The 15,244-nt window shown below is 34.8% G+C and overlaps 1 protein-coding gene across 6 annotated transcripts in view; it reads left to right on the top strand.

Annotated features, from left to right (window-relative positions):
* Nucleotides 1–15,244, top strand: part of LOC123537972 (dipeptidyl peptidase 4-like) — a 242,045-nt gene that overhangs the window by 211,770 nt on the left and 15,031 nt on the right. For all 6 annotated transcript variants that reach the window (XM_053529935.1, XM_053529932.1, XM_053529933.1 and 3 more), the window contains exons 9-18: nt 1,598–1,758; nt 2,400–2,494; nt 3,381–3,504; nt 5,198–5,236; nt 5,800–5,919; nt 6,361–6,452; nt 7,240–7,290; nt 8,139–8,317; nt 10,321–10,425; nt 11,061–11,136. In XM_053529935.1, coding sequence (XP_053385910.1) covers nt 1,598–1,758; nt 2,400–2,494; nt 3,381–3,504; nt 5,198–5,236; nt 5,800–5,919; nt 6,361–6,452; nt 7,240–7,290; nt 8,139–8,317; nt 10,321–10,425; nt 11,061–11,136 — 1,042 coding nt within the window. The remainder of the gene's footprint in view (nt 1–1,597; nt 1,759–2,399; nt 2,495–3,380; nt 3,505–5,197; nt 5,237–5,799; nt 5,920–6,360; nt 6,453–7,239; nt 7,291–8,138; nt 8,318–10,320; nt 10,426–11,060; nt 11,137–15,244) is intronic.

Raw genomic sequence — 15,244 nt, forward strand, 5'->3', positions numbered from 1 at the left:
AACTATTCACAATTTGTATAAATAATTATTTTATATCCTTTTTATTTTCAACAAGGTTTTAATGGAACATTTACCTGAATAATATCACGTAATGTTTAGTTATCAGGTGTAAGTATATGTTATAGTCATGTCTATACTGCCAAGTGATTGTTACCAGCTTATTGAGATCAGACTTTTTGACTTCCTAAAAGTATGGGTTTTTTTCTGCACACGAACTAATAATATTTGTTTTGTTTTAGTTTCGATGTTGGTGTCACTTTAATCTATTAACTGAACGTTCATTATGAACTGGAGTTTTTTGCAATTTAATATTACCGGGTTTCATCAAGTTTGGATTTAAATTAATTTCCTTATTTTGTTCAATAATTTAAAAACCATGTTCACTGGAACAGCAATAATAACAAACGAAGACATATTACAGTTCGGATAAATAAAGCTATATTAAATTATACGCTTCGCATCTATGCAGTACCGAGCTTCTTTGCCATTCTATCCGGTGTCACGTATGGGTATTGATATCTGAACTTTTTTTGCTTTCATTCTCAAAGTCATATTTATTATTGAACTGGCAGAACCCGTGACAAAGCAAGTCTGCAACCTAAGAAATTACATCAAAATAACATACAATATCAGATTGTATTACGTTTATCTCTGCCAGACTGTGGCAGTGAAATATTATACAGTCTGTTGGAAAACAAAACAAGCGTCCGACCGGTTGTTGTGATGGCATTTCCGCGAAACAGAACCATTCATTTTCCTTTCTGTTATTATGTTATATTTCTTTTTTTTTCTTTGATTAAGCGAAAAGTTATTGCATCTGCACTTTTTTTTTCATTTACAGTTTGTGACTTTCAAAAGGTCAGCGCTATGACATTATACGGTTCTTGATATTGTAAGATTATACACCCATAGACAATGACGCATGTCTGATAAAGAGTAATTGTCTAAAAAGTACAAAAATTCCAGACTGAAAATCCGCTTGAATATAATCAAATATATGACATTAATCTGAGCATTAAATTAAAGAAAGGCACGTTACGTAGAAATATTATGTTGGCTGATTTAATTATGAGATTCCAGTGTTCACATTATCTCAATTATATGATATTTTTTACAGTTTTAGCAAAGGAATGTTCATAGGTTTGCAAATATACAGTCATGAGTTACTGGTATTAAGTTTACCTTATCAGCTGCAACCACTTTGTAGCCGTCCTGCTTAGCGCGGGGTCATCTGTTCGATCCCTTGGCGAAGCGTATGTTTTCCATGACGATTTGACTAAATACACTGTGTTTGAAGTCATTTCTTCCTCAACATCTGATTCATTTGGAGAAGATGGCAGTTATTTGCGGAAATCAGGCTGGTACTGGTACAGAATCCAAGTACATTGGTTATGTCATTCTTTTCTATCAGAAGTTCGTCACAATCCCGAGACGAACCAGGAAACCATGGTAGACCCCTGGTATGCGGATTAGGTTAACATCTTGCCGTTCCAGAAATGAAATACTGTTGAAAAAAAAAGCGCTAAAGCCAAAACAATAAAACAAACATTGAAGTTAGAGTTCAAAGCATTTCCCGAATTCTTCATTTGTTTTACAGAAGAGATACTTAGTTCTGACAATGCTTTGTGGTTTTCACCTGAAGGCACATACCTCCTCTACGCCGCATTCGATGATAGGGATGTCTACTCATATGAACTTTCAATTTATGGGGATATGGCACAAACCTATGTCATGTCAAAAATTCTGCCATATCCAAAGGTATGTAAAATTTGAACCTACAATGTACATAATATCGGAATATAAAATATATCTTTTTTATCACATGTTTGACGTCGCGGCAGAGTAATAAAGCCATTACATAAAAATGATAATACACTAGTGTAACAAAGCTTTGGCGTCGACTTCGTTTACAATATAGGAGACTTTGGTCAAATTGACTTGTTTATAATAGTTGAAGAAAGTAGAATTTTTTGATGTTTGGATAGGAATAGCTACCTTGTGATAAAAAGAATATTACATTTGTGACTTTCCACATTGAATTTATTAAACGAGTTGAATAAATTCAATATGTAATATCCTCTATAGGTGTGCATATATGAGATTGTCATGTCAAACGTTTATGCATATTCTAAAGGATGTAATGCAATCGGACACGTCAATGTATAGTGTTAATAAAAACAGTTATTTTTCATGTTTTAAAATGCCATGTTTCTTCGAAACTGACGTTCCACAAAAAAAAGAAGAAAACTTTCAAAATTAATTTACTGGCATGACGTCTGTTATAAGCTTTGGTAATTTTAGTCGTATTCAATTTCAAGTTCTCTTCATTTTAGGTAAAAAAATTTTATGTATTTTCTCTTACAAATTCTTATTTTCAAATATGTTTCTTTCGTTTCAAGCCAGGAACACCAAATCCAAAAGTAAGGCTAAAAATTATCGATCTAAAGAGGAATTCGACAGTAGAGATAGATCCCCCAAAGCCTTTCAGAAACAAGTAAGACTTTATCTAATACTGCTGAAAGTTGTTATCTCGAATTCCAAGGGTTAGAGCATTTTTTCTTCGAGATAACCGAAATTCGACTTAAAATGATGTTTTATGCGCGTGTTTTCGGGACGAGATTTAAAAATGTCTTCAAGATAGCCGGAAGTTTGAGATAAGCAATTTCGAGTTATCAAGTTTCAATTGTATTAATAAAATTTTATACATTTTGTACAAATAGTGTATGCGATTTCTTAAAGCTCAGTTATGTTTTATTTTGTTTTTCTACATACCTAATTGCAATTATGAATTCTTTTGTTCCGGCGCGATACGACGTATCTTTGTTCTATGTCGCAGCGCCGTTAAAAGCAACTCGATCAATGAACGAGAAATGTGCGATTAGTTATTTTATTGAGTATTTTATGCTGTGAAATTATTTTGTTATGCATATTGGATTCTTTTTATGGGAAATCGATTTGTCTTTTGACTTGTTATCTCATGTTTATTCATGTTTATTAAAATGTGGCCTATCCATTTTCTTTTGAAGTTTTCATTTAGTAGCAATTTAAATAAAAGAAGAAAGAGCTACATAAATATTTTATCTGTTATTAAAATTTTATACTACATGTAGTAAGCAGGAGGATAAAAGACGCTTATATTGGAAGGTAATGGAATCGCAATGATCAGCGGCAATTTTGTGCAATTACGTATTTGCAACGATTATATTTATCACTCTTTCTGTTAGACTTGAAAACCTTTTCCTATCTTTTGAATCCGTATCACACCATTACTAATCCATGAGGGAACAGCCAAACAAATGTTGATTTTTGACATTTCTTGGCAAATAGAAATGCTATAAGGAGATGAGTTCAATATAATCTTAGTAATTTTACTTTTTCAGGGATCATTATTTTACAACGGTGTCCTGGCAGGACGAAACCCATGTACTTATATCATGGATGAACAGAGCACAAAATCTTTCCATTCTATCTATGTGCGATGCCATGAACGGTAACTGTGTTCAGGTAAATCTTAATCTATTAAAACTTTGTTTTTTATGATTTAATGAATAGGAATTGTGTAAAATTGTATAAGCGTTTTACTACGTTTTTATCATTAAACATTTTCTGTGATAAAAGGAATGATAAGTGGGACCGGTCCGTATTTCATGATTCAGGGAACTGTAACTGTGAATATATAATTGAGCCGCACCATGTGAATACCAACATAGTGGCTTTGTGACCAGCATGGATCACGATCAGCCTCCGCATCCGCGCAGTCGGGTCAGGATCCATACTGTTTGTTAACGGTTTCTCTAATTGCAAATGAAAGCGAACAGCGTGGATCCTGACCAGGACAATATAGTGTAGTCTTGAAAAACTTATTGCATTGCATATGGCTTTGTCATAGACATTTTACACTGATTGAATTGGTCGCTATTTAAAATCTTTCCAAGTTGTAGCCAGCATTCTGTGTTGTCAAAAACAATTTTAATGTTTTTCATAAGACTGTAACGACATCTTTCAGACTATAGTTTTGCTGTGACGTTGGTGTACTTTTTGTTTCTTCCGCATAAAGATGGATCCGCCAGACAAATGTACTGTAACTGACAAACGCAGATTATTTTATAACGAAACGTAGTGTCAGATCCCTATAGGACAAATGTTTTATTTTCAATTACACTCGGTGACATGCTTCTCTCCACACTCTATCTATGAAAGAATATAAAATAGCAATATTTCAGACCCCGGGAATTCTGTGAAGTTGACATGTTCCAGACACATCGCCGTCTTTCCTGTGACAAAAAACTTTTATGTAATCAAACTTAATGTCACTATCTTTCTAGGACTTTCTTATTTTCAATTACCCTTGGCAACAGACTTGTCTCGCCTTATTAGCTGATGTGAGCGTGCTATTTTTCTACTGAGACAGGTCCGGTCTCCTGGTGGTAGAATAGCTGTCAGTGTCGCCAGCAATTATTACCAGTGGATTTGATTCTTTTACCTTTTAGGCATACAGACACTAAATAGGAAAATGGCGCGAAAATGGCGGATTCAAATAGTCCTCGGTGTTTTTGCTCTGTAGAACTATTTTCCGTATTTTCTTTGCAATATTTTTGCTGTAATCACATGACAGATTTATGCTTGACATGTCGGTAGCATTGTCATAATGAAATAATAACATCACAGAATTTGTCATGGAAACTTGGATCATACACCACCACTACAATTTGGGTGTCTCATTTTTTTAGCTGATTTTGCAGTTTGTATGCTTGACTGAAAATATTTTTCTAGCATCAAACATGACCCCCACTTTTTTCTGATTTTTATTCAACATTGACAATTTTCTTCAAGAAAATATAAGCTACAGACATTTAAAATTGGTCCTGATGTGTGCTGCGGCCATTGGAAATATGTCAGTTTTATATATAATAAAAAAACAGATATTTAGTGTGTTGTAACCTTTAAGATTGAGAATCCGTAATTGCACTCGGCAATTTCCGTGCGATTACGTATTCTCCGTATTGTCATTTCGGCATTCTCCGGCAGGTTGCTCGTATCAGCTACATTAGCAACCGGAGAGAGCCGAGACTGCGTTAGGAGATTACGTAATCTCACGTAAACTGCCGATTGTCATAACGGATCCATTACCTTACGTATGGAATAATTACAGCCTTGTAAATACTCTTCAGCTAATGGCCATTGCATTTTTTTTCAGAATTACAGAATTGAAGGAGAAGGCGGCTGGGTAGATCTGGTAAATATTTGAAGTATTAATAATAGCTCTATAATAGTGTATTTTTTTCCGCATGTGGTTTTATTTGATAGTTTTCCTGTAATTTTACAGTCAGTTGTTACTGTTTAAACAATTTGGTCAACTAAAATAGTTAATTAGTTGTAATTATAACAAATTTTACTGTTAAGTCTATATTGATAGTAATTTATTTTGGTCTAAACACTGTCACATAATTAATGATAAAAAGTCGTATTAAACCGCCAGCTGAGCAAAATCACACATTGACCTCCAGCAGTGACGTCATAAAATTTTGACGGCATAACAAGGTGACGTCGTAGACAATTCTGGAACAATGACTAACCGCTCGCTGCAGCAGTTGGGATTTTTCTCAGATAAGCTATAAGTTGTTGGATTTAATAATAAAACAGTAGTTGCTTTGTAGGTTCGATCAATATGTGGATTTATAGACCGGAAAATGTGATAATAACCTTAGGCTACGCCCTCGGTCGATGTCGCTTTTTTTTCTGGTCGAAAACTCCTCAAAGCGACCTCCCTAAAAAGCAATACTTGTATAATATTTTCAGTATCGACCAGTAATGTTCAAGCCGGACGGGAGTCGGTACTTTTTGCTTCTCCCGCATAAAGATGGATCCGCCGGTAGTTTCCAACATATAGCTATGATTGACTCTTCTTATGACATATCGGTAAGTAAATAAATTTTTACTAGAACTTAACAGAATTTTCAGAAAGAAGTGTTTCCTCAATTGATACGCTTATATACTTAGAATGTCGTGCACAAGGTTGGAATTTTCACAGATTGTATACAGAAATTATGTCATTTAGATTTTGAAACTTGTCCCACAAATATTCATAGACTTACACCTCTTAAAATGCCTGAACTCTCATAAAAGAAAGTTTGACAGGATAATTGAATTTATTACCAAACTTACACGCTTTAAATTCTTGTTTTCAACGTTTGAAGACATTTTTGTGTGTACCGTATGGTACTTGAAAAAACGTTTAATAATTAATTTTATGGGAAGTGTGGCTATAACTCTAGATTCGGAATAAACTTTTAAAATCATTGATTTCTAGGAAAAATGTTTGAATTTAATTGTTTCTGTTTAATGTCTTTGTATATGCAGAAAAAGACTGGTGACGGCTCAAAGATATTTCTTACGATTGGTAGATGGGACGTTATGGACATCGTGGGATATGACGACGATTTGAATTTAATGTAAGACGTTTGTATAGCGCGATTGTTATTATTATCAAATTATGCAAAAGGGATATGTTTATCTTAATTAATATCTTCGTCAAGGATTTGTTGCAAATGTGATCATTTATGAAAGCAGTGTCTACGAAACCAGTATACAGTCGAACCTGCTTTAGCGGCCTCCTGTATAAGCAGCTACTTGCCGTGAACAGCCAGTCAGTTTACATCACAAACCGATTTTCATTCTAATATCAACGTGTACTAAGCGGCCACCTGTCCTAAGCATCCAGACTGTGTTGCTCCCTTGACAGGCTAATACAGGTTTGAATGTGTACAATACTTTGTGTATCCCTATATAGAATATGCCCAGGTTGGCTTAGTTTAGATGTTGTATCTAACAGTTTGATAAGAAAAAGAAAACTTACATATGTAAAAACTAGTCCCCATGTCTGGTGTCATGTGTGAAACTTGAAGGACATGATCACAAATGCAAAATATGTACATATAACGTTGTTGCATCCGAGTACCATTTTCTGCTTTGTTGTCCGTAAAACGTTTATAACTATGTTTGTTTGCCATATTTGTCATGTAATATTTTAAATGGCTACAGGTAAAATGTATTTTCTGATGCCAAACTGAGTACTTTTATGAGAAATGCACTGATAAGTACACATCTTATTACGTAATAAATGCATAAAAGATTTGGATATAAATAAACTTAATATAATTTGTAGAACCATGAACTGGTGGAACAGAAGTGAATTTCAAATAAACAATAAGTATTAAACACATCCTGTGTATATTTCAGATACTTTATCGCAACCAAAAAGGGCGATCCTAGAGTTCGACATTTGTACAGGTATATATAAAATTGATAAGGGTCCGTAGTCATGTACCTTTAAGTTTGAACTTGAGCTTCTAATTTTTAATTCAACGTTGCAAAATCGAACATTTGACAATCTAAAATTCAGACGCTGAATAATGATGAATACGAACCATTATACAGTCGAGTTGGGAGATTTGTCTCCAAACTCCTATAATTAGCTTACCCTTGAAATTGACTGTGACATGGCTCCAGGCTGTATGTTGAGACTTGTCTGATAGCACTAAAGACATGTTTTATTGGAAACTTGGTACTTTTGTTAGTAGAAAATTGCTTACAAATATATCCTATAATTCTTTATGGTAGTGGAGTCCTTATGAAATTCAGTAGATTCCATGCAATGCGATTTTGTCATCCTTCGGTCATAAGAGAATATTACTGTTGTAACAACCGGAGAAGAATGTCATAACTAACTTTAATGATAACTATGTTTCGTCAAGAAGACTTTTTATTGTGCAAAATGTTATACAATTAATTATATAAATGATGATTTTCATGTCATTTTATAGTATTCTTAAGAATCCTGGTTTTTAACAGTTATAGGCTTTTTTTGTGTTTATGGATTTTATGCATGCTTAATACGGACTTTAATACCCAGTTACCTTATATCAGAAATATGAACCTCACGCAACAGTCAAAAAGTGAAGTTAGTGTTTCATTGCTTTGAATTTCAGCACTTTAAATGAAACATGTTTGTGTTAAAAATGATTTTTATTTATGTTTATTCTTAAGGTCGGCCATTCAAACTCAGTTTTTTAAAATGGTCAGAAAATGTGAATTGGAAACACAGTTGGAGCACTTGTGAGTTTTACTTTTAATTTCAGGACAACTACTGTAAAGGATCATACAGATTACAGGAGGGTCACGTGTGTATCATGTGACTTTGATGAAGGTTGCCAGTTTGTAGAGGCTAGTTTTACCCCAACAGGGAAATATTATATAATGGCGTGCAAGGGACCAGACGTACCTTCTTATCATTTGTTCTCCACTGAGGACGGGTTCGGTATGTCATAACTTTCTTATTATTTACTTTTTTATTTTAATATAAAGGGGCGTGATTTCAAATGATGCTAAAGTAAAAGGTGAAACAAAGTTATTCTTTGATATTTAGGAAATATTTTTGAACACATATTAGTACTGGTAAAGACTCTTTACTTTGTCAGTCGTTTGGTCGCCGAGTATAGTATCAAATGAAATAGAAATAACCAAGCTAAAGTAGCTTACAGCGTTGTAAAAGAAAATCTTCTCAGATAAAAATGATTTATAATGTGTGCATTCGGGCTGGAGGGTCTGTCTAAACGACTGTTCTAAAATGCTTAATTCGAGATACTTTTAAGTCTGCGGACCATGCGTTCCATTAAGCTGTCTCGTTCATTTCACAACTTCTTTCAATAATGTGAAAAATGACATTTACGAGCTTCTTTGTGGGAATTTATTCTGACAGCCTCTTTTATCTTGTAAGACATCAGAGTAAGTAATTAGTTAAGTAACTGAATCCAATGTCTTCTATATTATTTTCGGTTATTAAGTAACGCATTGAAAGGTCATATTTTTATTATAATACAAATGTTTATCATTCTAGCTGATAAAACACGATTATAATTTGCACAGACGTGATATAACATCTTTGATTAAAGAGGCATCACAAAATAACTGTATTCTTTTATATTTCCATGATGGTAATTATACATGATTTGCATGAAAAATGTGAGATATACAAGAATTAAGTTTCTAATTGACAGTGACATATATTAGGCTAAGACAATGTGTCGAATGTCTTAACATTTTATTGAATTAATGTAGTAATATGTACATAAATCAGTGTATTTAGTTAAATTTCAATCACATTTTGTTTCTACAGTGTAAGACAGTTATTCATCTATATTCTTAAAACTATGCTGAAAAGAGATTGACTGAATAAGTTTTCAGATGAAGTTGTGAAAACACATTTATTCAGGAAGGGCCTAAATTGTCCACCTGAAACCTTGTAGTATAGCTCTATAATATCTGTATTATTAGAATGATTTTCATGAAGGTTTTGTGGGCAAAAAAGTAGGTCACTAGGTCGTGGTGGGTCTTTAAATGTTTTATATAAAATACGGTTCAGAATTGACATTATATATCAATAGAAAGGTGTTACACAAAATTCGATTATTACGCGCGTAAATGCGCGACGAATTATTTACCTCCCCCATATTTAACGGTTACGCGATAACGTCCCGTCGACCAACATACATGCGCCATGAAATAGTGCTTCCCACCTACTTGTTTACATAAAAAACATATTAGAATCGCAACAAGAGGACCATGTTTTAATATTTCTGTGCGTTCCAAATACGCCGCTGATACTATGTCCTCTTGCAATTATTTGACATTGTAATGTTTATATTTATATTAATGCACGGCTCTGCTAAATATTATTCCAAAATTGAATTAACAAGACAAGAAGACTAATTTGTTTAGCCGTCAACTAAAATACATTTAACTTAAAATAAAATGAAACGTCACCGCAATACGTCATGACCGCTCGTCACGGCCATCTTCATTTCATAGAAGTTTTGTAAGAGCAGCCACATCACAAAATACGTATCCCGTCAGCGCCAAACCAATTACGCAGAAGCATGAACTTAAATAACATTGTCAATGATTTTGTGTAACTGGCTAAATAAACATGGATTGCAAATTGTGTTTTGCTTTCTTTTGCTGCAAAACATTTTGTCTTTGAATAATTTATGTGCGTGCTGGTATTTGCAGGATTCAATAGTAGCAGGGTTAAAGATACTTTAGTTAAATTGCTAATCACAAAATTAATATAAAACTGCCGTGTATCCATACCAGCAAAATGTTGCAAATTATTTACAACGAAATCGTGAAATAAAGTCAATGGGAAGAAGAGCACAAATCTACCAAAATCAATTAAATCTATCAAATGCACAAATTTTTGAATATAATAGTTATTACTTATCTTTAAACATTTTTTATAACTTCTGATTTGACTATTTTCAGTTACCACACTAGAGGATAACGCCGATTTAAAAGAGAAACTAGAAGATGTGAGCATGCCGGTGACAGAGTATATAAAGATACCCATTGACGAGGAGCAGACCGATTGTAAGTCATCTCGGTCATTTTTTGTATCATTTTATTGTGGCGTCATATAAAACGCCAAACATTGTTAAAAAAAATACCAAGAGCGGTTGCAGTGTGACGAATGTTTGCATTTGGAGAGCTAAATATTTCGCTGTTTAAATAGGGTTGATTTCAGATTTCAGTGAAAATGTACTGAAAGCACGTAATACATCTTAAACCTTATTTTAAGCCATTTCGGTTGCTCTCTGTATGTATAAGCAAGATAAAAGTGTCTTGGCTACAGTTATATCAGAAAGTGAAATACAAAAATAGTATTTTGCATGTGAATTTAAATCGAAATCACACTTGAGGCGCGTTTCATATATGAAATAGTGAATATTTTTAGTAATTTTGCTTGATATTATAAAATTAGGGCCAACATTATTTTTGCTAGAAGCAAGTACATATGTTCCAGAATTGTAGATATATAGCAGAATAATCAATTAAAGAATTGTACATACACAGGACGCGGCTCCTTGGGGTATACAGCAGTTTGTCAGTGCATGAAATATGAATCTATTAAATTATTACAGCTCCTGTTTTCAGAATCTTTCGTGTGTACTTTTTGGCCGCTTGGAAATACATTTTATGCCAATAAATCGCGTTTTCTTTTTCAGATATGTGGGCAAAAGTCTTACTTCCACCTATATTGAGAAAGGATGAAATTATTACATATAATATTTTGTTTAAAGTGTAAGTCGGCGACTTTCTACATTTTTAGTTAAGGATTAAAATCAATCAGTCTATACTATTACACGTAGGTCTAGGTCTCCAATATGTGGACACTGATAAAAATGAACATTTACATGATACTTCGAATCATTATTGTGATGTATTCCTTCTAAAAGATTGTCATTTCAGTTGTTACATACGCTCGGATATTTCTAATGAGACGTATGATTATTATTATTATTATACCAGATTTGTTGAGCGCCCTTTTCATATGTAATATACGCTTAAAGGCGCTTTACAATTAAACATGTGACACATCGCAGATATGTAGGAAAATAACAAAACATGACATATGCAATCACAAAACTGAAACTGGACAATTTGATTAAACGTCTTTTTTATAAATGATATTTTCAATGGCGTTGTACATAATAATAAAAAATAATAGTTATTACAACAATATCATAAATGTACAATGATAATATTTACAGCCTTATTGTAACAAACAGCCATGACCGCACCCCCCACCCCTGAGGACGTTTTACCTCTATTGCCAGTACCAGTGCTTTAAACATCTGGTACGCCCAGACGGGCTGCATATAGTGGTTCAACCTCCGGTAAATGGTGCCATCATGTACTGTTTTAGATAGAAATGCCACACATTTCAAGTGAAACTCAAGTCTTGCGAAAAACACACACATAGAGCGTCATAACCCTTAAAATGTGACATGATGAAATAAAAGATGGATTGTCAATTTAGTTAATTACATGATGAATTGTACAGTAAAGAGATCTTCGTCAGCGACGAATGACTTGCTGTAGTTCTGTATTACAAAAATAACAATGACATATTTATTATGAGTAGAAACAGTCACAGTTGGTATCTATGTGTTGTAGAAAATTTTGAAAAGGTGTGTTTTGAGAGCTCTTTTGAATGAATTAAGTGATGAATCTTTTCTGAGATTGTCAGGGAGAGAGTTCCATAGTTTTGCGGCGGCAACCCTGAAACTTCTATCGCCGTAGGTAACCAGTCGACTTTTTTGTGGCACAAGGGTTGTTGCTGCATTTGCTGACCTCAGATTTCTAGTTGCCACGTACATCTCCAGTAAGTCTCTCATATACACCGGCGACTGTCCATGCAAGGCCTTGAATGTTTGAATGAGAATTTTGTATTTGATTCTATTTTGTATTTGAAGCCAATGAAGATCTTTAAGGATCGGTGTTATATGTTCAAAACTGGTTGTTTTCGTAATAAGACGTGCAGCTGTGTTTTGGACATTTTGCAGTTTGTTCATTGTTGATTTTGGCACGTCGTACAAAAGAGCATTGCAGTCATCTAATCGAGAGGTCACAAGCGAGTTTATCAGGGTTTTTGTGGCTTCAGTTGTCAAATATGGTCGAATATGACCAACATGTCGTATTTGGCCGTAGCATGTTCGAGTCACAGAATTAACATGATGGTCCATGTGCATGTTCGAATCAAGCGTAGCACCAAGGTTTCGAACAGTTTTTGACGGTCTTATGCTCGATTCGCCAACTTTCAGTTCTAGATTTTCAACATGTTTGGAGTGCTTTTGATTCGAAAAAAGAATTACTTCAGTTTTGTCTGCATTCAGTTTTAACATGTTTGAATTCATCCATGAGATGATTCCTTTTAGGTATTGTTCAACTCGTGTGATTGTGGCTGCCTCTGATGCTTGGTCAGCTGGCTTAAACGATAGATAAAGTTGGGAGTCATCTGCATAAAAGTGGTGGGTTAGACCATGGTTTCTACAGGTGGACCCGACTGGCTTTGTGTACATCGTGTAGAATTTTGGGCCTAGAACAGATCCTTGAGGAACACTGAATTTCATAAGGACTGGTTCGGAGAGTTTGCCATCGATGCATACTGTTTGGTAGCGGTCTGTTAGATATGATGCCACCCAATGAAGGGGTTTATCGGCGAATCCAAAATTAAATTTGCGTCTGTGAAGAAGGGTGTTATGGTCAATGGTGTCGAATGCAGCCAACAGGTCCAACATCACAAGTACTGTGACATCACCTTTGTCAAGGGATTCGAGAATGCCGTTCTTAACTTTTAACAATGCGCTTTCAGTTGAATGAAATTTTCTGTATGCTGACTGGTTTATTTCATGTAATTGATTGTTCGTCAAATGTTCCTCAAATCTTCTGTTTATCACTTTTTCAAGGATTTTTGAGAGGAATGACAGATTGGAACAGGCCTGTAATTCTTGAGTGTGTTTTGGTCAAGACTTGGCTTTTTTAACAATGGTCTTATTCGTGATGTTTTAAATGATTCTGACACGATTGCACTTTCTAGAGAGATGTTAACAATTTTCGTCAATATTGGGAGAAGTTCGTTTATACAAGATTTCAAGAGCCATGTAGGAAAAGGGTCTAATGCACACGACTTATTAGCTGACTTTTGAGCAAGCTTTTTCACCTCCTCCTCTGTTGCTGGACTGAAACTAGTCAAACGCGCGGTATCACATAGTGATAGGCGTCCGTCTTCTGGAGTAAATGATTCATTCTGATCCTGGGATGCAATATTAGTTCTGATTTTATCTATGAAGAAATCGCTGAACTCCTGTGATAGTAGTTCTGGGTTCTTGCCTGATGGAAGTGCCGCTTCACTTGGACCGTTCAATAAATGTTTCGTTATTTTGAACAAGCTTTTTTGGTCTCGTTCACTTGATTCTATTTTCTCTGAGTAATAATCAGTTCTTGCCTTTTTTAACATTTTGTTTACGATTGCGCATTGATTCCTATACATTAAGTGGTAAACGGCGAGTCCTGAAGTCTGCCATTTACGTTCTAGTTTACGTTTCAAATGTTTGGCGTCGTTGAGCTCCTCCGAGAACCAGGGACATGATGGTCTTAATGTAATGGTTTTTGTTCACAAAGGCGCATGATTGTCAATTAAAGCTGAAAGTTCACTGTTGTATAATGAGACGAGAGTTTCTGCATCTGATATACTCTGTGACAAATTCAAAAGATCGGATGATAGAATATCAGCTTTGAAAGTATCAACGTCAATCGAACGGGGTTTCCTGTATGTCACAGTTCTCTTTACCGGAGGGGGTTTCGCGGCAAGTGCATTAAACATTACCGCGAAATGGTCCTTGGCTATTTTTCCAGAGCTATCTGATAACCCAGGATCAGTCACTACTACTGCCGATACTGTTTTATCTATGTCTCTGGTGATGACCACGTCTAGGGTATGACCGTGGACGTGGGTGGACCCTTTCACATGTTGATACATGCCACAAAACTGCAACACACTGTTAAATCTGATGGTGTCACGATCAGAAGGAACGTCTAAATGAAAATTCAGATCGCCAGTTATGATGATATTCTTGTCATCGGCGGCGTATTTTGATAAGAAATCTGGCCACTCGGTATCCAGAAAATCAATTGTATTCAGACCATTTTTCTTTGATGAAGGAGGTCTGTAAATAACGGCCATGAGCAATGTGTATATATATAGTTGTTGATACTAACATTTCATCAATATGTTCAAATTTTGAAAAAGTATTGTCACTGGTTGAAGAGACCACTTTTACTTCTATCACCGATCTATAAATGAGGGCCACCCCACCTCCACGCCTACTACCAGGGCGTGGCACATGCTTAATTTTGTACCCATCAGGTAACAGTTCACCTAGACATTCTTTATCGATGGAGGTGCCTAACCATGTCTCAGTCACAGCAATAAGATCTAGATCATTCGAGATAATAAAGTCACAGAAGGCTGTCGTTTTGTTTTTCAAGGATCTTGGTTTAATGCAACAATTTTTTATATTTTTCTGGCCTTTAACTATTGTTTGAGTTTCATATTTTATGTGGGATAAATTCATTGTTCTTTTCGAATGAAGCACTTCTTTGTTGATATTTTTCTTATGCTTTGGTCTATCTGTTGATATTACCATGATTACAGTTGAAATTGCCTCAGGTAATGTTCTAATATTGTCCAGTTTAATCCCTTGATTGATATCCCAATTAAGTGTAAGTTGATTATTACCACCTCTGGCAAATCTGTACATCAAAATGTCATAATCATTTAGAATTTTCAATGTTTCTTTGTCTGGTCGAGAAAACCTTCTGGGTATGTTTTCAAATTTCAATAATT

Source organism: Mercenaria mercenaria, chromosome 18 (assembly GCF_021730395.1).
Source record: "Mercenaria mercenaria strain notata chromosome 18, MADL_Memer_1, whole genome shotgun sequence".
In the NCBI taxonomy this organism is placed as follows: domain Eukaryota; kingdom Metazoa; phylum Mollusca; class Bivalvia; order Venerida; family Veneridae; genus Mercenaria; species Mercenaria mercenaria.